Source organism: Ursus arctos, unplaced genomic scaffold (assembly GCF_023065955.2).
Source record: "Ursus arctos isolate Adak ecotype North America unplaced genomic scaffold, UrsArc2.0 scaffold_21, whole genome shotgun sequence".
Lineage (NCBI taxonomy): Eukaryota > Metazoa > Chordata > Mammalia > Carnivora > Ursidae > Ursus > Ursus arctos.
In genome coordinates this window covers 2,203,727-2,228,486 of record NW_026622886.1, presented here as the reverse complement: position 1 = coordinate 2,228,486, position 24,760 = coordinate 2,203,727, and the positions used below count along the sequence as shown (strand labels likewise).

General features: G+C 45.1%; 1 protein-coding gene and 1 long non-coding RNA gene across 3 annotated transcripts; one reads left to right on the top strand and one right to left on the bottom strand.

The window, feature by feature from the left end:
* Nucleotides 1-494: 494 nt before the first annotated feature.
* On the bottom strand, nt 495-5,461 carry LOC130544480 (uncharacterized). Its single transcript, XR_008960782.1, has 2 exons — nt 5,290-5,461; nt 495-2,982 (listed from the first exon to the last, which is right to left on the bottom strand). It is a non-coding gene; the product is annotated as an uncharacterized LOC130544480 (long non-coding RNA).
* A 33-nt stretch (nt 5,462-5,494) lies between these two features.
* On the top strand, nt 5,495-22,642 carry ADSL (adenylosuccinate lyase). Of its 2 annotated transcripts, XM_026479582.4 has the most exons (13): nt 5,495-5,723; nt 9,606-9,809; nt 11,491-11,535; nt 12,064-12,143; nt 15,172-15,343; nt 15,546-15,592; nt 16,272-16,362; nt 16,789-16,858; nt 17,002-17,149; nt 19,565-19,655; nt 20,307-20,396; nt 20,920-21,096; nt 22,510-22,642. In XM_026479582.4, exons 1-13 carry the CDS (start codon nt 5,553-5,555, stop codon nt 22,594-22,596), a joined length of 1,473 nt encoding a protein of 490 aa, XP_026335367.2. In that variant the 5' UTR covers nt 5,495-5,552; the 3' UTR covers nt 22,597-22,642. The 2 variants fall into 2 exon arrangements, with proteins under 2 accessions (XP_026335367.2, XP_026335368.1); XM_026479583.4 differs by lacking the exon at nt 22,510-22,642 and having other exon boundaries at nt 5,508-5,723; nt 20,747-21,096.
* Nucleotides 22,643-24,760: the final 2,118 nt, after the last annotated feature.

The following is a 24,760-nucleotide window of genomic DNA, read 5'->3' as shown; positions in this document are numbered from 1 at the left end:
AAACCCCATACTCAGTCTCATTCCCTGTGATTCTCAATCTCAATCCTACACAACCCCTGTTACCTTTCCTTTCTCTCAGTTACACCAAACTCATGCCCACCTCAAGGCATCATATTTACTTTTCCACTGCCTGCAATGCTCTTGTCCCTGCATCATTGTGTGGTCTCTGGTCAAATGTGAAGTCTTAACCTGCTTATTCTGTCAAAAATAGCTGTCACTGGGGGTGCCTGGCTGGCTCGGTTGGAGGAGCATGCGACTGTTGATCTCAGGGTCGTGAGTTCGAGTCTCACATTGGGTGTAGAGATTACCCAAATAAATAAACTTAAAAAAAAAAATAGCTGTCACCACCCTCCCCCCATCCCCACTCTAAGTTACTCTATGCTCTTGTCCTGCTGTATTTTCTTCCAAGAACTTACCACTTTCTAAAATTATCTTGTTTATTCTTTATCATCTGTCTCCCTCACTGGAATGTAAGCACCACACAAAAGGCAGAATTCTTTTTTTTTTTTTTTAATTAAGTAGGCTCCATACCAAACCTGTGGCTTGACTCAACAACTCTTAAGATCCTGAGACACAGTCCTATGCCAGCCAGGCGCCCCAAGGCAGAATTCTTTACTGTCTTGTTCATCAGCTCCAGGGCCTAAAACTCCTATGGTTTTAATTACCATCTATGTGCTAATGACCGCTAAATTTATATTTCCAGTCGTTACCATTGGGCTCCAGACCTGGATGTATAATCATCTGCTTAACATTTCAAAACACCTAGATGTCTTAACAGCACTGCAAGCTCAACACATCCCGAACGGAAGTCTGTCCTACCTGCTAGCCCCTCCTCCCACCCCACAGTATATGGCATTATCATCCATTCAATGATAAAACCTAGAGACCTAGGAGCATCCTTGACTCCACCCTGTCCCTTACTCCCCAGAACGAATCCATCACTAAGATGGGTTGAGTGTACCTCTTAATCTCTTCCCTTTCTTCAGTTCCTCTGCACTTACTTCTCTTATTCAGGCTAGATCACCTATACCCCTAGGTCTTATCTAGTCCACGGCATTAGCCCAACTGGCTTCTCACATGTTGTTCACCCCAGTTTCCCTGCCCCCCATCCATTCCACACATGACAGATGGAATATTTTCAAAACACAACTCTGATTAAGTTACCCTCCATTGTTAAAGCCTTTTAATGATTTTCCGTTGCTTAGAATAAAATCCCCAAATAACGTTTCTAACAAGGGTCTACTGGTCTGGCTTCCATCTACTTCTCCAAATTTACCTCCCTCTCTTCTTGCCTTTGTCCCCTCCACTACAGCCTCATCAGCCGACCACTGAATCCCAAGGCCTAGTACAATGCCTGGCACACGGTATGCACCATTGCAGAATGAATGATCCTAATGGGTAATAGGACATTACATCAAGAATTTGTTTAAGAAAGAAGGATAGAGGGGCGCCTGGCTGGTTCAGTTGGTAGAACATGCAACTCTTGATCTCAGGGTTGTGAGTTCAAGCCCTATGTTGAGTGCGGATCCTACTTAGAATAAAAATTTTTTTTTTAAAAAGTAAGACTCCTGATCTAGAGATGTTGATTTAGGTAACCGTGACGACCAGCTGGAAGTGTCTAGGTGGCTTTTGAGGATCAAGAACCAAAGCTTTGGAGAACCCACAGACTCAGAAGGCAAGCCTGCAGATGTGCAAGCCCTTTCCAGTGGGAGGAAAAGTGGGTTAAATCTTGAGGAAACTCCCACTGCTTCCTTTTCCAGGAATGAGAAGGGGGGATGTTAGCAAAGAAAGAGCAGTCAGAAAGGGAGGGGAATCAGTACAGTTTTGTTTTGTTTTCAAAGCAAGGGGAAGGGCTTGTCAAAATTGCTAAGCGCTTCAATCAGCCAGGAGGGGTGACTTAGTATAGGAAACAAGAAACATTGTTGGACTCAAAAATGAAAATGACATAAAGACGTACATTAGGAAGCCGGCTTCCAGTTCTTTTCCTGCCTATTTCATTCCCTGCATGTCCCCCCAGAACACAGACTTTATTAGTGATTCTTTTTTTTTTAAATACTGAAGTATAGTTGACACAATGTTACATATTAGTGGTTCTTCATGCAAATATAGGCAAATGAATATATTATGGGAAAGGGCCTTTTGTTTACTACAGGAAGTTATCAGGAATCAATGAGTGTGGTTTGGAGGAAACCAGAGGGCAGAGGTTATATCACAGTGCTAAGGAATGAGGCAGGGAGGGGAGCACATTTGTTCAATACAGGAGTCCCGGACAGTATGTGAGCTGGGAGTCAGCTGCTATTCTTGCCTTTGCTTGTCATTGTACACCTGGGGCTCATCAGCCACATTCTGCAGGTGAGAAGACCCAGGTGCTGAAAGATTAATTGCAAATCACACGGTGCCAGGAATGGTTGGTGAAGATGCGGCCAGAAAGAGAGGTTTCCATGTTAAGGAAGTAAGAGAGCAAGTGGAAATGTTTCTGTAGAGGGAGAGACCTGTGCTTTTTTTTTTTTTTAAATCACAAGAAGGGAGGCAGAACTACAGAGATTAAAGATTCAACATAAAGTAGTTGAAAGAGCCTTTCCTGAATGAAGATCTAGAAGACTGGAGGCAGAAACTCTTATGTTGAGGGGGAAACTGACAGCAGAGTGAAGCAGAGGCAGGAGAGAGGGCTGGAAGACTGAGGAGACAGCTGAGTTTGCAACAGTCACAGTGCGAAAGTGAGAACAGTAAACTCATCACACACATCAAAGTAGTGACAGCGCTGACACACTCTGCGAAGAGTGGGAAGTTCCCGGAAGTAAATTCATCTTCTAGAGTTGTCTGCCTTCACCCCCAACACCAAGCCTCTGCGGCTCAAGAAGGGATGTAGACTTGAGTGATGAGCCCAGGTGGGTTTCTCTGATGGTCAAGGTATTCTGGAATTAGTGCCGCAGTCAATTTTGGCTGCTGATTCTGGAGTCCAGGTGGAGGCATGAAGGATCCCTGGAATGAGGACATTGAAGAAATGTGAAAGGTGGGGAAAGAGGAAGTGTAGTGTCAGGATCTAACTTGTATCTTGCCTACCGTGGGCCTTATTTCTCTCTGCTAGACACCTTTGGGCAGCATTCATTCATCCAGCAGACATTTACTGAGCACCTATAACCTACACTATGCTAGATCCTGTGCTAGGTGCCTGGGACACAGGGACCGAGATGTCATGATCTCTGATCGTGATGACATGATGAGATGACATGATCTCTGCCCCCACCGAGTCTGCCATCCTTTGGAAAGGCAAAAACACTGAACTCTGAGGACACCTGGGTGGCTCAGTTGGTTAAGTGTCTGCCTTCGGCTCAGGTCATGATCTCAGGGTCCTGGGATCAACTCCCACATCGGGCTCCTTGCTCAGCAGGGAGCCTGCTTCTCCCTCTGCCTGCTGCTCCTCCTGCTTGTGCTCTCTCTCTCTCTCTGACAAATAAATAAAATCTTAAAAAACAACAACAACACTGAACTCTGGTGAGAGTTATGAGAGGCCTATAAGAAGCCGGGAGGTCACTCGTCATCTAGGAGATCTCACAGGTGTGGTCCATAGGGTTTTGAGTGAATCCATGAACAAATGAAAGCAGAAATGGAAAGGTGACAGAAAAAGAAACTGTTGTCAAAAGTAAGATCTTGAAGCTTTGAGACCTAATCAGCAACTTTTTTTTTTCAAAGTAAGCTCTACACCTAAGGTGGGGCTTGAACTCATGACCCTGAGATCAAGAGTCGCATAATGACTGGGCCAGCCAGGAGCTCCTAATCAGCAACTTTTAATATCCCTGAAGTATCATGGTTACTGGCAAAGGGGAGTTCACTTCAAACAAGCTGGGACTTCAAAATGGAATTCCCCTGGGAGGTCTCCTCCTCCTGAGGAACTCCGAAATAGGTTATTTCAAAGCAGCACAGTGCCTGCTACTGTACCATGAAAGAAGGGGTACATTTGGAGCTGCTAAGAACCAGGTGTCTGGAGCCTGTCTGCCTGCGTTTAACTCCTAGCCTTCCCTCCACCACATGACTACTCAAGACGCTCAACCTGCCCACGCCTTTGTTCTGCTGCCTCCAAAATGGGGATCATAATAACGGATAGCATTCACTGAGCACTTACGCAGTGCGTTGCACCAAGAGCTTTACTTGTATTCTTCTTTTTTTAAAGATTTTATTTTTTTCAAAGATTTATTTATTTGTTTTAGAGAAAGAGAGCAGCAGAAGTGGGGGGAGGGGCAGAGGAAGAAGGGGGATGGGGAGAGAGAGAGAGAATCTCAAGCGGACTCCTCACTGAGCGCAGAGCCAGACACTGGGCTGGATCTCAGGGCCCTGAAATCATGACCTCAGCTGAAACCAAGAGTCCCACGCACTTAACCGACTGATCCATCCAGGTGTCCCTAAGATTTTATCTTCAGGTAAGCTCTATACCCAATGTGGTGCTTGAACTTAACACCCCGAGATCAAGAGTTGCATACTCCAACTGAGCCAGCCGGATTAAATGAGATCACGTGTAAAAAACGACTTCCTGATACCTAATAAGACCTCCATAAATATTAGAGGTTTTTATTATTATTGGCCAACCAGAGGAAAGAGTGGGATCATTAGGGAAAATTTTTTGGACTGAGCCTTAACTAGGAGGTAGTGAGAAAAGAGAGAGGTGTTCCAGACGGAGGGGAAATGCCTTTACCAAGTCGTGGGGTGACAGGGCATGGCATGTGCTGGGAACTATACAGCATAGTGGCTAAGACTGCAGAATCTGAAGTCGGGTTGTTCACTTACTAGCTGGGTGACCCTCAGCAAGTCACTCAACTTCTGGGAGTCTCAGTTCCAGCACTGGCTGAAATCCATTTTTACTGCAGTTTCGTGCTGGGGTCTCATTTGTAACTCAACAAATGCTGACTTCCCCTGGACATCATTTCTCCTCAGAACCGCACTGATGCCAGGCAGGTAATGGCAGTGAAGCTGGGGTGGGCGACAACTATAATTAATAATAGCAAACACAGAGGCATGTGGGTGGCTCAGTCGGTCGAGCGTGGACTCTCGATTTCAGGGCAGGTCATGATGTCAGGGTCATCAGATGAGCCCCTCATCCGGCTCGCGCTCCGCGGGGAGTCTCCCTGAGATTCTCCTGCCTCCCGCCCCGCTGGAGCGCTCTCTTTCTAAAATAAATAAATAAAATCCTTAAAAAAGTAATAGCAAAACACATAGAGGGTTTTCTAAGTGTCCCAGACATCGGTCTAATACTCTAACGCCTCACGGCAATCTTAAAGGCAGGCCTTAATGTACCTTTTTGCAGATGGGGACACTGAGGCACAGAGTGGCTAAGTAAATTATGAAACGCTAATCACGTTTCTTGTACACGAAGAGAAACTCGCCAATCCTCAGCAGCGGGCAGCCCAAGTCCGACAACTGGGAGCTCTCGCGTCTCAGGGGCCCCGGGGCTGGACCAAGTGGAAGAAGTATCGCCCCGAATGGAGGAAGTCCCGCCCCCGGACTTCCGCTCCCGCCCTCGCTGGCCCTCCCTTCCCTAGCAGGTTTTCGTGTTCGGGATGGCGGAGAGAGGTGACGGCGGCGGGCAGCAGGCGGCATGCGGGCACGACAGCTACCGCACGCCGCTTGCCTCCCGCTACGCCAGCCCAGAGATGTGCTTCGTGTTTAGCGACAGGTACAAATTCCGGACCTGGCGGCAGCTCTGGCTGTGGCTGGCGGAGGCCGAGCAGGTAACGGGCCGCGGAAAGGGGCCGGGCGGGGAGGGGCGGGGAGGGGCGGGCCCGCCCCAGCACGTGCGGGGCTCGGCGCCGAGCCTAGGCCTGGCCCCTGGGGGGAGCTGCCCCGCTATTTTCGGCCGAGTATCCCTTTCCTAAGGAGCTATGGCCCCAGGAAGGTCAGGGCAGAAGGCCCGGGAGCCGACACCTGTTGCCTCCCTTGTTTTGACTCATGGAGGGTTAGACACGCGGAGGAGGCGGCGAGAAATGCACGCTTCGGTTTTAAGGATTTATCTTAGCCATTCCTGCAGGAATACTCTGTTGACCACGGACACTGAGCGCTCGTTACGTGTTATTGTGCGACTCTTAATTTCTTTACACATCTTTTCCCATTTAACCCATAAACTCTGCAAACTCTCCACATTATATGGGAGAAATCAAGCCTCAGTGATACCCAAGCGCGTTATTTGCACCTAACCATTAATTGCTGAACCGGGGTGTGAACCTGGGTTCAATGCAGAGCCTGAGCACTCAGCCACTTCGTCTTCCACAGTGCCTCAATGTAGTTAGTGACAGGAGTGTCACTACAAAATTCGTGTTTCCTCGCCATTGTTTCCGTTCCAATCGGCTGTGTTTTGCTTTTCTAAGGAGGGAGAATCAGGGTAGGGGGTTATTAAGTGGGATTTCTGGTGTCTCTTACAAGAGCTGCATGTAGAGCTATTTAGCTCAACGCTTTGAGAAGTAGCTCCAGAGGGGCCTTTCCAGAGGAGTTGAAGGAAACTGAAGGTGATCCAGAGAGCTATAAAGTTTCAGAGGAAAATGCCACAACAGGCAAGATGACAGTGTCCTCTCAAAGGGCATTAGGAAACTTGGAAACAATCTTAGCACTGCCTGGGACCCAGGGACAGCGGAACTCCCCAAACAGGAAACTCTTCCCTAGATTTTTCCCCTCCCCATCACTGTCCTCAAGATAATTAAGCGACATAATAATAGTAGACACTTTTATCATGCCTACTATGTGCCAGGCACTGTCTTAAGGCCTTGCATATTAATGGCTCATTAACCCTCTAAATAGCTCTGTATGGTTAGAACTATTTTACAGATGTTTGACAGATGACGGAACGGAGGCACGGAAAGACTTCATAGAATATTGGCTCAGATAACAGGAATGGGTAGAAGAGGACATTAATAGGGTGGTGTGATTTATTATGTACTGGCCTGTATTCTTTTCTCTTTCATATGCTGCTCCATTATGTAGTTGAGGGTAGTGGCATTCAAAGACTTTGCAGGATCACCGTAGCTAGTAAATGTCTTTTAGTTGGAATTGCAATGTAGAGTCCTATGAATATGCATTCTTTCCTCTGCCCAGTCAGCACACTGCCCGAAATGCATACGGTTTTGGTATGATCTCCTGTGTTTGGATTTTCTGTTAAGGTGTCAAAATTAGCATAAACTGTGCAATAATTTAGTAGTTAAGGGGAAAAAATTGAATAAGAGATTAGGAGGAATGCAGAAAAGCAGGAGTGGGGGAGAAATTTTAACAAGATGCATTGCCCAGGGGATTGGAAGCAGTTTGGCCACACTGCCCCCTGCTGCTTTGCTTTGAGAGGAGCCCTGAGATAACTCTCTACTGTCTAACAGTCTGAGGCAGCTTTGCCCCTGTGGCTACTGAGCTTTTGAAATTTGGGTAGTGTGACTGAGGAACTGAATTTTTACTTTTTAATTTCAATCAGTTTAAATGTAAATAGCCACATCTGGCAAGTAACTGCCATCTTGAACAAGACAGGCCTAAGATGCAAGATTCTCCCCAGGGCCAAGGCTTGGGAGTTTCAAGTGAGTTTGAATGAATTTTACCAATCTGTATAATTCTGCACTTGAATCCAGGGTTCTGAGCTGCCTGTGGGCTGCAAGCTGGTTTTTGCCAGCCAGATTTTTCCAGTGATGGATGAATGTAAGATGTTTATATTTTTCTCAATAAAATCCTGCAGTGGTTTTCAGTTTTACTGAATTTGCTGTATATAATTTGTTGGCAAAACCACTAACAATGATCTTAATTTTCATTTCTCTAAGTAAATCCATCTGGGTCAAATGTAAAGTTTTGGCCTGGATCCCGCACTTGGGGCACTTACAGGCCAAGCACTAAGGGGTAAGCAATAAATAAAACAAACTCTCCTCTTACGGAGTATACATTCTAGGGGGAGGGACAGGCTAATGCATTTGTAAAAATGTCATGTGGCGATAAGTGTTGTAAATAAATTTAGGTTAAAGGGATAGATGAATGGTATATAAGAAGGATGTTTAATATTGGAGTTGGGAAAGACCTCTTCAAGGAGATGACATTTGAGTCCAGAGACCAGAACGTGTGAACCAGGCAGAGATACAAGGGCAGAGGGAACAAAGATCAGAATTATATTGTATATTTTGGCATTTACTTAGAATGTAATCAACATTATTCATTAAGAAAATCATGCCTTTGGGCGCCTGGGTGGCTCAGTGGGTTAAGTGTCTGTGGTTAAGTGTCTACCTTTGGCTCAGGTCGGGATCCCAGGGTCCTGGCTCACCTGGGAGTCTGCTTCTCCCTCTGCCCCTCCCGCCACTTGCACTCGCTCCAGTGTGCTCTCTCTCTCTCTCAAAAATAAATAGATAAAAAAATTAGTTGGAATATTACTCAGCCATCAAAAAGAACGATTTCACAACATTTGCAGCAACATGGATGGGACTGGAGGAGATAATGCTAAGCGAAATAAGTCAAGCAGAGAAAGACAATTATCATATGGTTTCACTCATTTATGGAACATAAGAAGTAGGAAGATTGGTAGGAGAAGAAAGGGAAGAAGGAAGGGGGGTAAAAAGAAGGGGGAATGAACCATGAGAGACTATGGACTCTGGGAAACAAACTGAGGGCTTTAGAGGGGAGAGGGTGGGGGATAGGCTGGTGATGGGTAGTAAGGAGGGCACATATTGCATGGAGTACTGAGTGTTATACACAAGTAATGAATCATGGAACTTTACATCAAAAACTTGGGATGTACTGTATGGTGACTAACATAACGTAATAAAAAATTACTATTAAAAATGGATAAAAAATTAAAAAAAAGAAAATCATGCCCTCCAGGGTGCCTGGAGTCGGTTGAGCAACTGACTCTTGGTTTTGGCTCTGGTGGTGATCTCAGGGTAGTGGGATCGAGCCCTGTGTGGTGCTTCACACTCTGTGCAGTCACCTTGGGATTGCTTCTCCCTCTGTCCCTCCCCGTGCGCATGTGTGCCCCCCAAAAATAAATAAATAAAATCTTTTTTTTTTTTTTTTAAGATTTCATTTATTTGAAGGAGAGAGAGGGAGAGAGCATGAGCTGAGGGAGGGGGAGAACCAGACTCCCCTGCTGAGCAGGGAGCCCGATGGGGGCTTGATCCCAGGACTCCGGGATCATGACCTGAGCTGAAGGCAGTCGCTTAACTGACTGAGCCACCCAGACACCCCATAAATAAATAAAATCTTAAAAAAGAAAACATGCCTTCTTCCCCATGTACTTTTAATTGCCCCCAATTTTATTTTTATTTTTTTCTAAAGAATTATTGATTTATTTTAGAGCGAGTACTTGCAAACCAGGGCTTGGTGGGAGTCAAAGGGAGAAGGGAGACAAGCAGACTGCCCCGCTGAGCAGGGAGCCTGTCCCTGAGCAGGGAGCCTGTTGCAGGGCTCAGTCCCAAGACCCTGAGGTCATGACCTGAGCTGAAAGCAAGAGCTGGCGTGGCTCATCCAACTGAGCCACGCAGAGCCCTGCCCCAAATTTTAATTTAAGAATTGGGAGGTGGGGCGTAAATGCTAGTATGAACCAGTTTTTTTCTTGGCGTCACTTCAAGTCGTTGTTATTTTATTTTGTTTTGCCTGTTCTGCAGACGTTGGGTTTGCCGATCACAGATGAACAAATCCAGGAGATGAAATCAAACCTGGACAACATCGACTTCAAGATGGCAGCTGAGGAGGAGAAGCAGTTGCGACATGACGTGATGGCTCACGTGCACACGTTTGGCCACTGCTGCCCGAAAGCTGCTGCCATAATTCATCTGGGCGCCACCTCCTGCTATGTTGGAGACAATACAGTAGGAATCTGTAGCGTTCTGTTTCCTCTTAGGACTCCGTTTTCATAATGGATTTATAAATTTTATTTGCTTTTATCTAATTTTAGGAAGTGACTCCAGAGATCTTTAGTTTTAGGGGTATCTTAACCTCAGGAATTTTCTGCTTTTGTTATTCTTCTAATCTAAACCATAAGCCCCTAATGACCTCCGTAATATAAGACCGGCAGATGCAGTTTATGCCTTGGTTGGCTGGACATAAGTCAAGGTCTTAGTGTTTTAGGGGCAAGGTAATTGTCCAGAGGGATTTTCTTTCCAAAGTCCTTTATAACTCTTTGCTGTAACTTCTGAAAAAAAAGAAGGGATTGCATTATGATTCTTACACAAAACTCTTAATCGGCAGAGCGGCTTACCGTCAAACATGAAAAAGTAATATCGCGTTTTCCTGAGTTTACTAGGTGCTTGGCAGTATTCTGAGCACTTTGTATGTTTTACTTCATTTATTCTTCACAACAACCGTAAGAGAGGTGCTTTTATCTCCATTTTTCAACAGCTTCTTGAGGTGAAGTTTACATACTATAAATTTCCCCATCACTGCAGTCCAGTGAGTTTTAGTGAATTGATACTGTTCAACCTTCACTACGCTCTGGTTTTATGGCACATCCCTCACTCTGAAAAGTTCTCATGCCTGTTTGCAGTCAGTCCCCACTCCTGCTTTCCAGCCCAGACAACCGTTGACCTGCTTTCTTTCTCTGTAGTTTTGCCTTTTCTCGTCATGTCCTATAAGTAGAATCAAAATGTGTAGTCTTCCGGATCTGGCTTTAGAATCCCCGTCTCTACGGGTGAGGACGCTTAAAGAGAGGTTGAAGAACTTGCTTAATGTGACACAGCTAGAAAGGATACAAGCCCAGGGAGAATGGCCCCAAACCTGTGCTCTTAATCACACTGTGCTCATGGGAACAGAAATTCCATTCCAGATACACTTCCAATTCAGAAAGAAGCCACTGATTTTTAAGTTGCCCCAAATACTTATAGTCTCAAGTGGTACATAATTAAAGGCATCTGTGTGTAATTGGTGACTCAGATAACGGAAGAACAACAATCCCCTCTCTTGGAATATACTTTTTTTTTTTTTTTTTAAACAGTGTGTAGTTGGACTCCTCAATTACTATCTCATGCGAGTTGCCTGAACTACATCTCCTATTTCCCTCAAGAACAGCTTCAAATTTCCTAAACCTTGATATTCTGGTTCATGTCGTTTTTTTTTTGTTAGCAACGATAGACGTGAACAAAGGAGGGGGGAAACTAATGGAATGTTCCCCCTGGAAGCTTCTCAGAGACTCGGGCACTCCTCTTTGGGAACATCTAGAGCTTGTTGACCTGACATCTTCACAGTATTCAGGATGGGAATTTGCTCCGTGACTGTTCTCCACTTGTTTTAGTTACCATGTACATTGGCCTTTGGAGGTATAAGGGTTTTGTTCCTTGGAGATCCCAGAAGTACTGCTCTCCAGGTTGATGTGCTTTTAAAACAGTATTCTGAAAAGAACCACTTCTGTTAGGATCTTCTGGCTTGCATGGAGGGTTGCTAATAGTGAGAAAGGTGGTAGCTGAGAAGCCCAGTTATGATGGCCAAGAAGTGTTATGTAATATTATTGTTTGGGCAAAGCTGTTTAAGGTGAGACCACTGCATTTTCCTTTGCAGGACCTGATTATTCTTAGAAATGCATTTGACCTGCTTTTGCCAAAGGTAAGGAGTTGGCAACAGTTTCCTGTCAGCCCTGGGTTCCCCATGATAGGAGATGGGCACCACTTTCGAATAAATCAATGCAATGTGAATATAAATAGATTGTCTTCTGTTCAGATGAATGATTCTGTATCTGGTCTGTAGAACTAATTCTCTGTTTTTGGGTTAAATCACTCTAAGCAAATTCTTTTTAAAACATAGCCTTTTAAATGAAGGAAGTTAACCAGCAGCTCGTTGTTGGAATATGTTGGTCAGATTTGTGATTTTGTCCTGTTTTTATCTGCATGCGCACGTAAGTGGTCTTAAAATTGTGCAGAAAAAGTTCATGACTCTTTAGGTAGTCAACTCAGTTTTCAAACTTTGGTTGCCCTGAACTCATCAAGGCACTCTGGGATGCAAAGATGGAAAGATATGCCTCTGCCTTCCTTAGGCGGGAGATGTAATTTTATATTAAATTGTCTAAAAGTTTAGTTCCTGATTATGTAACAAGCTCAGCTGAACTCATTCTTCACTACGTGGTCTTTCTTGCAGCTTGCTAGGGTGATCTCTCGGCTTGCTGACTTTGCTAAGGAACGAGCTGATCTCCCCACCTTAGGTTTCACACATTTCCAGTAAGTGATATGATTACTTCTTGGGACTTGGGCGAGTTTGTGTGCAGTTGGCTTTCATTTCTTTCTTCCGTTTCCCTTCTCTGTGGAAGCCTGGAGGTGAAGAATCTCAAAACATAGGTTAAGCAAATAAACTTGGGATGCTTATGAGGAATGAACCTTGTCCCTACCTAAAAAGCTAGAGACTTGTAAGAGTTCATTTGGGGAACATTGGGAAATACGGATCAAGAGCCTTAGAAAGTATTCATTCTCCTTGATTCAGTAATTTCATTTTTAAAACTCTAGCCCAAGGAAGTAATCTAAATTATGCAAAAAGCCTTATGTACAAAGATCTTTATTAAAATATTGGTTTTGATAGTAAGCATTGGAAACAATCTAAACGTGCACAATAAGAGAATAATTAAGGTATAGCATATAGTATATTCGTAGGCTGGAATAATACGCAGCCATTGAAATCATGCTCGTAAGATTAATATGGAAATATGCTCAGGTTAATGTTACGGGATACAGACAACATATAAATTGTACGAAGATTGGAAAAAATTACACCAAGATGTAAATACTGATTTCTCTGGTTTAAGGATAATAGGATAATTAAATTTTTCCCTATATTTTATATTTTTGATTTTTAAAATGCACAAGTATTTTTATGATTATCAAATAAAATCCTTTTCAAAAGCAGAGAATGTCATTTTTGGAATGCTAGTAGCAAATTTCTAATGATGATATTTTAGTAGTGGTGTGTTAGCATCGGCCTTACATTTTGATGGGGGTATTACTATAGCAGCAAGGGTATTATCTCCTATAATTTAAGAAAGGCTGTTGAGTTTAATCTTCTTCAAAGTTAGGGCCTGCGTTTACTGGTAGCAGAAGCCTGAAGAAATTGTTCATGAGGAGTCCGTGTGCAGTATGTCGGGGTTGACCATGACAAATGCCTTCTGCTGGTTCCCTAGCATTACCTGAGTTGCAGCTCCTCTTCCTCTCCTGTGAGCACTGGGGAGTGCCCAGAGAATGCATGCATCCCAGTATTCCTCTGGGTGCAGCGTGACGAGGGCATCCGCGGCCCCAGTTAGCAGCAGCAGGCACTGCTGGTATTGATGCATGTATCTCCTCGGTATAGGTCAGTTCCTGGGCATCTGGCTGGCTCTCTCAGGAGAGCATGGGACTCTCGATCTCAGGGTTGTGAGTTCAAGCCCCGTGTTGAATGTGGAGCCTACTTTCAAAAAAAAAAAGGGGGGGGGTGTATGGGTGGCTCAGTTAGTTAAGTAGCTGACTTGATTTTGGCTTAGGTCATGGTCTCAGGGTCCTGGAATTGAGCCCTGCATCAGGCTCCCTGTTCTATGGGGAGTCTGCTTCAGGATTCCCTCTCTCCCTCTCCCCCTCCCTCTGCCCTCTCTTTCCCTCTCTCTTTTCCTTCTCTCTCTCTCAAATCTTTTTGAAAGGGGAGAGGGGAAGCAACTTTATTGAGATATAATTCACATACCATAAAATTCACCCTTTTTTAAGTCTGCAGTTAATGGTGGTTTATGTTTTTTTTTTTTTTTTTTAAAGATTTCTTTATTTTAGAGAGCATGAGCTGGGGCAGGTGCAGAGGGAAAGCTAGAGAGAATGTCAGGCGGACTCCCTACTGAGCGCAGAGCCTGATGTGGAGCTCAATCCCATGACCCTGAGACCACCTGAGCCGAAATCAAGAGTCGGATGCCCAACCGACTGAGCCTCCCAGGTGCCCCTAATAAGTGGATTTTAGTATACTTACAGACTTACACAGTCACCTGTATATAATTTCAGAATATTTCCATCACCCCTCAAAAAAACCCACACCCATTTAGCAGTCATCCCACTCCCCCCTTACCTGTCCCCTGGCAATCATGGTCTGTTTTCTGTCTATGGATTTGCCTCTTCTGGACATTTTAGTTAAGTAGAGTCCTTCAGTATTCATTTTGTTATGACTGGCTTTAGTCACTTAGTATAATGTTTTCAGTGGTCCTACTGTAGCATGTAGACTGCTTCATTTCCTTTCATAGGCAAAATGGTAGATAGACCAGATTTTGTTTGTCCGTTCTTCACTTTATGGACATTTGGGTTGTTTCCACTTTGTGGCTGTTACGTACAATGCTGCCATAAACAGATCCAACAAAGCCGTCCATTTATTTCTTTGCTTGGACCAGTAATCTATCAGCTAGAAAACTACCATGAGATTAATTGGGGGACATATTATGGCTCGTGGTGTGCCTTCTTGTTGCCAGCTGTCCGTGTCATTCGCCTGGTAGGAGAGAAAAGCCACCTGGCATGAGCTAGGTCATCTGTTAGAGCTGCAGCTTTATCGCAGTGTATTCGTAATAATATTTTACGTTCAGAAACGGACCTGCAGCAGGTTGGTTTAGACTTAGGGAGCAAAGCCATCAGCTGTTACGTTAGAGTCCTTTGGTTATGTGTGTGTTGGGGTTCTCCACAGCATGGCTACCCTCTCATCAGATCTTGTCTCCTCGGAGAGGGCTTCCTTTATTGACAGTCTGGAGTAGCACTCTCCAGTGTCTTCATCATTTTGTGTTTTCATATTTCTGACAAAAAAAAAATATCAATAGTTACTTGGTTTACTTGTTTACACCACAATGTGAGTTCCATTGGACAGAAACCTTGTCTATTTTATTTGCTCTTTTTTCAAAACCAAGAACACATTGGATACTTGGCAAATGTTTGTTACATGAGTGTATTTGACTTGCCAAAGTCTGGGGACAAACAAAACAGACATTGTCCCTGCCCTCATATTGCCTCTTGATGATAAAGAAAGAGCTATGTTAGGAGACCTTTAGTTTTATAATCACTGAATATTTATAAATGACATTGAATTTCCTTAACCATTATTTGCTCAAACTTCTTAGCTCTGGTTTTGTCTACACCGGTTTCTCTCTTACTTTAATTCTTAATGCTTTCCAGGAGTAAGCAGTGATTGTTTGAAGAAGCAGTGAAGCTTTTATGAAGTAAGTCCTTGGTTCGAGACTTCTCTGTGTCCTTTTTGGGTCATTTTCAGGCCTGCTCAGCTGACCACAGTTGGGAAACGTTGCTGCCTTTGGATTCAGGATCTTTGCATGGATCTGCAGAACTTGAAGCGTGTCCGAGATGACCTGCGCTTCCGGGGAGTGAAGGGCACCACTGGCACTCAGGCCAGCTTCCTGCAACTCTTCGAAGGAGATGACCAGAAGGTATTCCGAGAGCAACTGGGGACACAGAAACTCAGTGGTGAGAGCACCAGAGACAGAGCTGACCTCCAGAATGGGAGGAGAGATTGATCTTGGGATGAGTGGAGTCTCTGGACTGGAAGGAGGTTGAAGCCTGGGCAGGATGTTGAGATGTCCTCATACTGGTCACACCTGGATTTCTACAGGGATGTCTTTTTCTTCCAAGGTAGAGCAGCTTGACAAGATGGTGACAGAAAAGGCAGGATTTAAGAGGTAGGTAAATGGGAAAAGTGTTGACTTCCCTATTAAGTGATGGAAGGCCTGTGTTCAGGGTACCTCTTGATCTGACCTTTTCTTCTTTTGTTCTTCTGCCCATTTTCTTTTATCTCTGGCCTGGGTTGTTTTTCTTTATAGTCTAGATTCTATTTTTTTTTATAGTCTATAAGGAATAAGCAAAGTGTTTACTTCTGAGATTCTTTTGAATAGTCTCACCCATGTTGAGGTCCTCTAGTGGTTTCATCTAAATCTGACCATTTCCACTGAGGGCCATCACGCTTCAGCATGGCTCCTTGTTCTAGGCATTTCCATCAGGCTGTGGCAAGATGTGGGTACCACAGGCCCACACTTCCTTCTCAGGTCTGGGTGTTAGTAAAAAGGAGAGAAAAACAGTTTGTTTCAGAAGCATATTACCAGTGAGGTTGTCTGGGCTCAGTATGACTTAGTATACCAGTGAGACCAAGCTCTTGCTTAAGGTCTGTTTTTGCTCATTTGTTTGACAGTCACGTTTTGAAAAAGCACTTTTTCCCTCCCAGATTTTATTTTTAAATAATCTGCGCACCCAGTGTGGGGTTCGAACGTAACCCTGAGATTAAGAGTTGCGTGCTCCGCCACCTGAGCCAGCCAGGCGCCCCTGAAATATTTTCACTTACGACTCTCTTCAATTTATTTCTAGGGCTTTCATCATCACAGGACAGACCTATACACGAAAAGTGGATATTGAGGTGCTGTCTGTGCTGGCTAGCTTGGGGGCATCCGTGCACAAGGTGAGTGGTGGTAGCAGTTTGTGGGGGTGGGCTGAGAGTTCTGCAAACCACAGACAGATGGAATTCGCCTCGGACTTTTATTATAGTTACATCTCTCAAGAGACGTCAAGCTTCATTTTCACCATCTGGGGTCTGTAGGTGACACCTCTTAAATTAAGGTGCTCTAAAAGACAGACTAGCTCCAGAGTTCTCATTAAAGCTCGTCTTGCATTGTCTTTCCTTGCTGTCGTCAGTGATGTTTCACACAAGTGTTCCCATGCTCCCTTATTTGTTATCCCTGCTCTTCAGGAGCCAGGAGAAGTCTGAGTGAGGTATTCTCCAGGAACTCTTAGAGAGGTCGTGCTCACCTCCTTCATCAGTCTAGCCCCTGCTCCCAGAGTCCTGCGCACCAACAGTGCGGGACGTTGCCTAGCCCTTTCCCCCCAGATTTGTACCGACATACGACTCCTGGCGAACCTCAAGGAGATGGAGGAGCCCTTCGAGAAACAGCAGATTGGTGAGTGTTCTGTGAAGACATGAGAACACCGCAGAGATGCTGAGAGGCCTGTGGGCCTGCGTTAGTAGCTCACCCAGCAGTGTGCTCGGGCACTCAGTGTCCTCTGAAGTCTCTCTGCTTTTGTTTTTCCTTGTATGGGGCAGGCTCAAGCGCGATGCCATACAAGCGGAACCCTATGCGCTCAGAGCGGTGCTGCAGCCTTGCTCGTCACCTGATGACCCTTCTCATGGACCCACTGCAGACGGCATCCGTGCAGTGGTTTGAGCGCACGCTGGATGATAGTGCCAATCGGTCAGTAGAAGGGGGATGCCACGTTCAACAAGTTGGGGGAGGACCAGAAGAGGAGCCTGGAAGCAGAAGGATGTTTTGAGCATCTGTGTATTTTCTGTTTGTCCCCGCAGAGCCTCGAGTCTAGCAGGAAGGCAAGAACATAGAACAGTGTGATGCGTGTTAGGGTCAGAATGTATGTGAGATAATCTCTGTGGGAGCTAGGATGGGGGAGTAGTGGTGGAGGAGTCAGGGAAGGGTTCACAGAGAAGGCGATGCTCTAAGACTCAAGAAATATAGGCTTTTTAAAAATTTATTTATTTATTTATTTGAAAGAGAGCGAGAGCAGAAGCAGGGGGAATGGCAGAGAGAGAGGGAGAAGCAGGCTCCCCACTGAGCAAGGAACCCGATGCAGGGCTCAATCCCAGGACCCTGGGATCATGACCTGAGCAGAAGGCAGATGCTTAACCAACTGAGCCACGCAGGCGCCCTTTAAAAACAGGCGTTTTTAAAGACCTTTAAGCTAAGATATAGGGGCACCTGGGCGGCTTAGTTGGTTAAGGTCTGACTCTTGATTTCAGCTCAGGTCATGATCTCAGGGTTGTGAGATTGAGTCCCGTGTCGGGCTCAGTGCGGGGTGTGGAGCCTGTAAGATCTCTCCCTCTGTATAAGTAAATAAAGATAATAGGTCTTTAAAAAAAAAAAAAAAGACAAGTTTGGAAGCATATATGAAGGCATAAAGGCAGGAGAAAGAACAGTTAGGGAGTTACCAGCAGTCAGGTAGCACTGGGGAGTGAAGTCTGTGTGTGGCAAGAGATGAGTGGGACAGGATGACGGATCACAGCTAGTTTATGAAAGGCCCTGTAGGCCCTGAAAAGGAGTTTAGTTACTGTGCTGAAGGCAGGTGTAGTGTCTTGGGACAGTTACATGGTGATTAGTGATGAGATGCGTCAGAAGTAGCGTGTAGGTATGAATAAAGTACCAACATGCACGTGGTTTTCTGCTTTACGTTTATACTTAAAGATTTTTGTTTTGGGGCAACCCTGTCAGGACCCCTCTCACTCCTGAGAGGTTTTTCTGTATCCTTGCTTAATAAACATCTGTGGTGGCTTCATTCACTCAAAAAAAGAAACAAAAAAAGATTTTTGTTTTTAAGTAATCCCTACACCCAATGTGGAGCTCGAACTTACAACCTGAGATCGAGTCACACGCTCCACTAACTGAGGCAGCCAGGTGCCCCTATATGTATACTTTTTTTTTTTTTTTAGATTTTTTTTTTATTTGAGAGAGAGCACGCACAGCAGCGGGGATGGGGGTGGTGGAGGGAGAGGGAGAAGCAGAAGCAGACTTCCTGGTGAGCAGGGCGTCTGATACTGGGCTTGATCCCAGGACCCTGAGATCATGACCTGAGCTGAAGGAGAGCCTTCAAATAAGCCAGCCAGGCACCCCTATCCTGTACTTTTTTTTTTTTTTTAATATTTTATTTATTTATTTGACAGAGAGACAGCCAGCGAGAGAGGGAGCACAAGCAGGGGGAGTGGGAGAGGAAGAAGCAGGCTCCCAACGGAGCAGGGAGCCTGATGTGGGGCTCAATCCCAGGACCCTGGGATCATGCCCTGAGCTGAAGGCAGACGCTTAATGACTGAGCCACCCAGGCGCCCCTATCCTATACTTTTTAAAGCAGTTTCGTGTTACTGTGGTTTGCTTGCATTGTACTGGGATCTGAAAAGGATATATAGTTAAAGCTAGCTCTCTGGGATCTGTGTGTAATCCAGGGAATAAGACATTGATGGAAGTAAGATGTGTGAGCTCATTCAGAAGTCAGCCATTGAATGAATACTCAGCAGGGCGTGACCTAATCAGATGTGCCCGTTCAAACACCCTGTAACAATTTGGAGAATCAGTTGTAAGGGGACATGGATCTGGTCAGAACAAGTTAGGAGGCTTCTTTAAAAAAAATCCAAGTCCACGCTGGCACAGTGGCCATGTGATCAGAGAGGAAGGATATAAGTAATAAAATCAGGGGCAAATTGGCTGGCCTTGGTGGACTGCAGTGAGAATTAATTGATGATGGTGTGCTAGTCCCATTTACTGAGACAGGAGCCACAGGGAGAAGAAGAGTGGGTTTGACATGCGAGCAGGAAGCAGTGGAAAAGTGGCTGAGTCCAGTCTGGGGTTTGAGGTACCTACGGATCAACCAGGCAGAGCTCTCCAATGGGGTATGTGATCTGGCATGTAAGCACGTGGCCTGGACAAGGGGTGATAGATTTGAGGGTCATCAGATATTGGGGTAGCTGAAGTCATGAGATGAAAGGAAGTTGTCCAAGTAGTACATGTGGCGTGACAGGTCAGTGAGGCAGCTTCTTGGGACACACCCTACATTTCACTCAAATTGATATTTGTTTAAAGAGATAACTGAATTGGCTGTTTGTTTTCCAGACGTATCTGTTTGGCTGAGGCATTTCTCACTGCAGATACGATATTGAATACGCTGCAGAACGTTTCTGAAGGATTGGTGGTGTACCCTAAAGTAAGAAACCTCAATAAAAAAACAAAATATTAGGGAGGGCGGTTGGCATGTGGGAGGGGGAGTGTAATCTTTTCCTGCTCTGGAGTGAGTATGTTTGGGGAGCTGCATCCTGGTCCAGTAGGAGGAGTTCTTCCTAACCAGAGCTCATTCCTAAAGTTGTGACATAAGCTCTAGAGAGCTAATCCTGGAATCTGTAGACACGTTTATAGAAAAGAGAAAAGGAAGTACTTGAATGGCTTACACTCTTTATGAGCATGAATCATCAGCTCTGGTGTGACTGGCAGAGCAGACGATTTCCTTTGCTGGTTTTTAAGTACCTGAGGCAGATGGGTTCATTTCCATTATATACTTGGCTCTTGAGGTTGGGCACTGAAATTTTAACAAAGTACAGGTTTTAGAAATCTTTCCAATGAAGCAGCTTTTAAAAGTTTATTTAAATCAATATTCCTTTTTTAAATCAAAATAATACTTTGGATTAGAAAGGAAACTGAAAAATACAGTGTGGATGAAAACGATCCATTCTGCTCTCTGTCTTCATAAATGTAATAGTTCCTGTCCTTGTGTGCATTTTTTACTGGTCTCAGTGGCTCTCCTGCTGTGTGTGTGACTTTGTGACCTTGCGCCATCTTAGCCCTGCATTCGTTCTTCTAGGTAATTGAGCGGCGCATTCGGCAAGAGCTGCCTTTCATGGCCACGGAGAACATCATCATGGCCATGGTGAAAGCTGGGGGTAACCGCCAGGTTTGTTAACCCCTCATGCTCCGGGATAAGTGGAAAGTGCACCTTTAGTCCTGTTCTCCCTTATGGAGGATGAAAGCATTTCTGTCCTCACCCAGTCTTGGTAGTGGTACAGAGCAGTGACCGTATTCTGCTGTAGAACAGGCTTGTCTCTGGAGGGTGACTGTGGTGAACTTGGTTTGTTTAAAGCGAATCACTTAGTCACCTGTAGAAAACGTCCACTTTTAGTGAAGGAATTCGGGCTGAATTTCCAATAGGAAATGACGGGAAGAGGGCAGGACACAAGAGCACAGGGTCCATGAAGCTTTAGAGGGGCCAGAGCAAGATGGGCGTTAACTTCATTTTCATCCTAGGGTGTGGTCAGGGTCAAGATCTTGGTGGAGTCCGACTGAGGGGAACCACCTCAGCCTGGACGGGCTTTGTGTACCGACGTAGACAGACCGCATGGAAGTGTGTTGGATGGCTTCTTACGATGTCCAAATGCCCTCTTAGTAAATGAACCAGCAATACCGCACTGTCTTCCCAGGATTGCCATGAGAAGATTAGAGTGCTTTCCCAGCAGGCAGCTGCTGTGGTCAAGCAGGAAGGGGGTGACAATGACCTCCTAGAGCGAATCCAGGCTGATGCCTACTTCAGTCCCATTCACTCCCAGTTGGACCATCTACTGGATCCTTCTTCGTTTACAGGTCGTGCGTCCCAGCAGGTAAGCACGAGAACACTTCCATAGCGCTGTAAGCCTCCCCAAATGCCCTTTTTTTTTTTATTTAAAATTTTTTTTGAGAGAGAGAGTGTACAAGTGGTGGGTGAGGGGTTGGGGGAGAGGGAGAGTATTAAGCAGGTTCCTCACCCAGTGTGAAGCCCAATGCTGGGCTTGATCTCACCACCCAGAGATCATGACCTGAGCCAAAATCGAGTCGGATGCTTAACCAACTGAGCCACCCAGATGCCCCCAAAATGCCCTCACTGCTGGGCTGCAGAACCTGGAATACTCTCTTTAATGTTTCTACTTTATAGGAGGTATGCTGAGAATGAGGCTGGTCAGAAAGAATTCAGAGCAGGCTAGAATGTGAAGATCTGGTTGTTTTGAGCTGCCTAAGTATTTCCCCCTGTGGATCTCCCTGAATTCTGCTCTGGAGCATGTGATATAATGGACAAAGATTGGGTTTTACCCTCAGATCAGTCAGGTTCGTTCCTGACTTCTGGCTTTCACTGGCTGACAGGATAAGAATACATGTCTTACAGGCTGGTGGTTATATGGATTAAAAAGCCTAGCATAGTACTTGGTGCATAGTAGGTATTCAGTAAATGTCATTTTCCCTCTTGGCCTTTCAGAGACTACACTCGTAATTCAAAAAGGTGTACGAGTGCAGACCAGGTGCTCAGTATGTATTCGGATACTGCGCTCATTCTGGGGCTCAGAACTTAGTGATGAAGGCTTATAAAGAGGTCATTATAATACCAAGCAGTACCTGCAGGAATTGCGGGAAGCATGTCCTTTGGGACCACAAAGGAGTAGAATAGCCCTAAAATAGGAGAGGTCAGGAAAGGCTTCTTGGAAGACTTGACATCTGAGCTGAATCTTTGGGACAAGTAGGAGTTGGCAAGTACATAGTCCAACATGGGAGAGAAACTACAATTGTTTGCGTGTTGCTAGAACAGCAAGTACAGAAGTAGGTACAGGTTTTCAAGTTGGAAAACAAACTGGAGGTGGGAGACCAGCAAGGAAGCTGCTGCAGGAGGCCGCGCAGTAGATGAGGCCGTGGAGCCAACGTGGTGGGAGATCTGGATGAGGGGGAGACTGCGGGGCCGTTCAGGAAGTTAGTCACTTGGCAGGTGGTCGAATGAGGAGGGAAGAAGCAGTGATGGTTTTAGATTGGGGAACGGAAAGAACAGGCTGGGCTGGTTTGTGGGGAAGCACGTGTGGGCATGGTGAGTTGAGCTGCCTCGGTCTAGGGACAGATTTCTGACAGGCAGTTGAGAAAAATAGAAGTTCAGTGGTGGAATAAGAGCTTCATCAAATTATTTCTCAGTGACATAAACTGACATTGAAAAAAGCGTTATCAAGCTAACATCTTGACGTTTTCGTTTGTCTTACATTTGCTTTCCTCTTTGGCAGGTGCAGAGATTCCTGGAAGAGGAGGTGTATCCCCTGCTGAAACCATATGAAAGCGTAATGAAGGTGAAAGCAGAATTATGTCTGTAGACTTGGAAAGAATTAAACAAGAAGTCATTGGCTTCATTAACCTTTATTGCCGAGTCTTGGAAAATGTTATTCTAATGCCTTATTTTACCTCAAGACCTGTTCATCTCAAATTGATACAGCACTTTTCTGTTTGCATGGTGCTTTCACATTTCTCAAGGTTTACAGTGCAGAAATAAATTACATCGGGGCGCCTGGGTGGCTCAATTTGTTAAGTGTGTCTGACTCTTGATCTCGGCTCAGGTCACGATCTCAGGTTGTGAGATTAAGCCCAACATCAGGCTCAGTGCTGGGTGTGGAGCCTGCTTAAGATTCTCCCTTTCCCTCAGTCCCTCCCCCACCTCTCCCTGCTCTCTCTGTCTTAAACAAAGAAAAAGAAAAAAAATTATGTTGAGTTGGACTCTGTTTTTTACAGCAACACAACCTGTAGTTCATAGTTTGCTCTTTCAGGCATGTTGTCCAGCTAGCCTAGTCTGTTTCACATGCTCACTTGATCATGAGGGAGTAAGTGAAGTCCTGGTCCTCTCTTCTGAAGGTAAATTTGATCTGTGTCTAGCAAAATAGCCAGGACTTTGATTCAGGATGGTTGGATACCTTTGGTATCCAGTTATGTTTTGCCAGAATGTATAATGAAAGTCAGAGCTACAGCAAATTCTCAGGCTTATTCAGCTCAAGTTGTACCCAAGCTCACTTCATCTTTTGGTAAAGCTTATATATCAGAGAAATGCTAATTGGGTCTATAGATTTCATCAGGGCATTTGACAATCTTGAATCCTGGTTACACAGATTGATTGGTAGTTGAACCAGCTGTAGCCAAAGAAGCTCATTAGGAACTGTCCCCCACCTGGAAGGGGAGCACTGGTATTAGTCCACAGACCTCCATCTTTAGCCCTGTCCAGTTCCATGTATTGTTTCAGCATAGATGAAAATGAAGAAAGTGTATTTATCAGATTTGCACGTAACACGAAACTAGGATAATTAACCAATACATGCATTTGGTAAGATGACTAAAATTTTATCTAACCTGAAATAGATTGAAATGATGTGACCAAAACTAAGAAGAAAAAATTAAGATAAATGTAAGTAAATTAGGCTTAAACTCCACTGTAGTCCTACTCTTCTACACCCATGGTATTACGTTCCATTTGGACACCCAGTCTGAGGAACAGAGATTAACTAGAGAGCCAACCTCCAAAGGAGACCTTGTCCTAGGAGGAGTAATGAAGGAATGTTAGGGCACTTGATCCTATAGGAGAAAACTTGTCAGTGCTTCAAATACCACTTTGAGGAAGAAGAGTGACTTAGGTAGCTGTGGCCCCAAGAGACACAATTTTTTTTTTTTTAAGTGTTTATTTGACAGCAAAACCAAGAGGAGTGGCAGGCAGAGGGAGAAGCAGGCTCCCCTCGGAACAAGGAGCCCAATGTGGACTTGGTCCCAGGACCCTGGCTCATGACCTGAGCCGAAGGCAGACAGACGCTTAACCGACTGAGCAAACCCCCAGGAGACACAATTGAGACCCATACCCATTGTTGAGAGTCAGGCTGGTTTGGGCCCAGTGAAGCTGCTATGAGTTAGTAATTCTCCTACCCCACCTCATCTTTTCCCTTCAAGTCAATCAGAAACCAGACTACCTAGTTGTCAGGAATGGGAATGTTGAGAGAGAGGAGAGGCTGAGTTGACTCCAACCATATACAATCAAAGGTAGTCTGGAGTAAAGAGCTCAACCAATTGGAAAGAATAGGAGACAATCCTTGAAACCAAATTCTAAATGCAGTTCAATGTAGCAGGTGAGCTTGGAGAGCATGGAGCCACAGAAAGTCTCAACTCTTTCAGAAAGTTTATTATTCCTCTCGTGTGAATCTTTTTTTTTTTTTTTAAGATATTTATTTATTTATTTATTTGAGATAGCAGAAGCGTGGGGGTGGGGCAGAGGGAGAGGAAGAAGCAGGCTCCCCCCTCTGAGCAGGGAGCCCAACATGAGGCTTGATCCCAGGACCCCAGGATCATGACTGGAGCCGAAGGCAGACACTTAGCCAACTGAGCCATCTAGGCACCCCCCTCTTGTGTGAATCTTGAGAGGATGTTTGCAACTGCTAGGTCTGCTGCAAGGAATTAACTCCTTGGGCACCGATCGGCATTCTGTCTACTTCCTTCTCTGGTATAGGC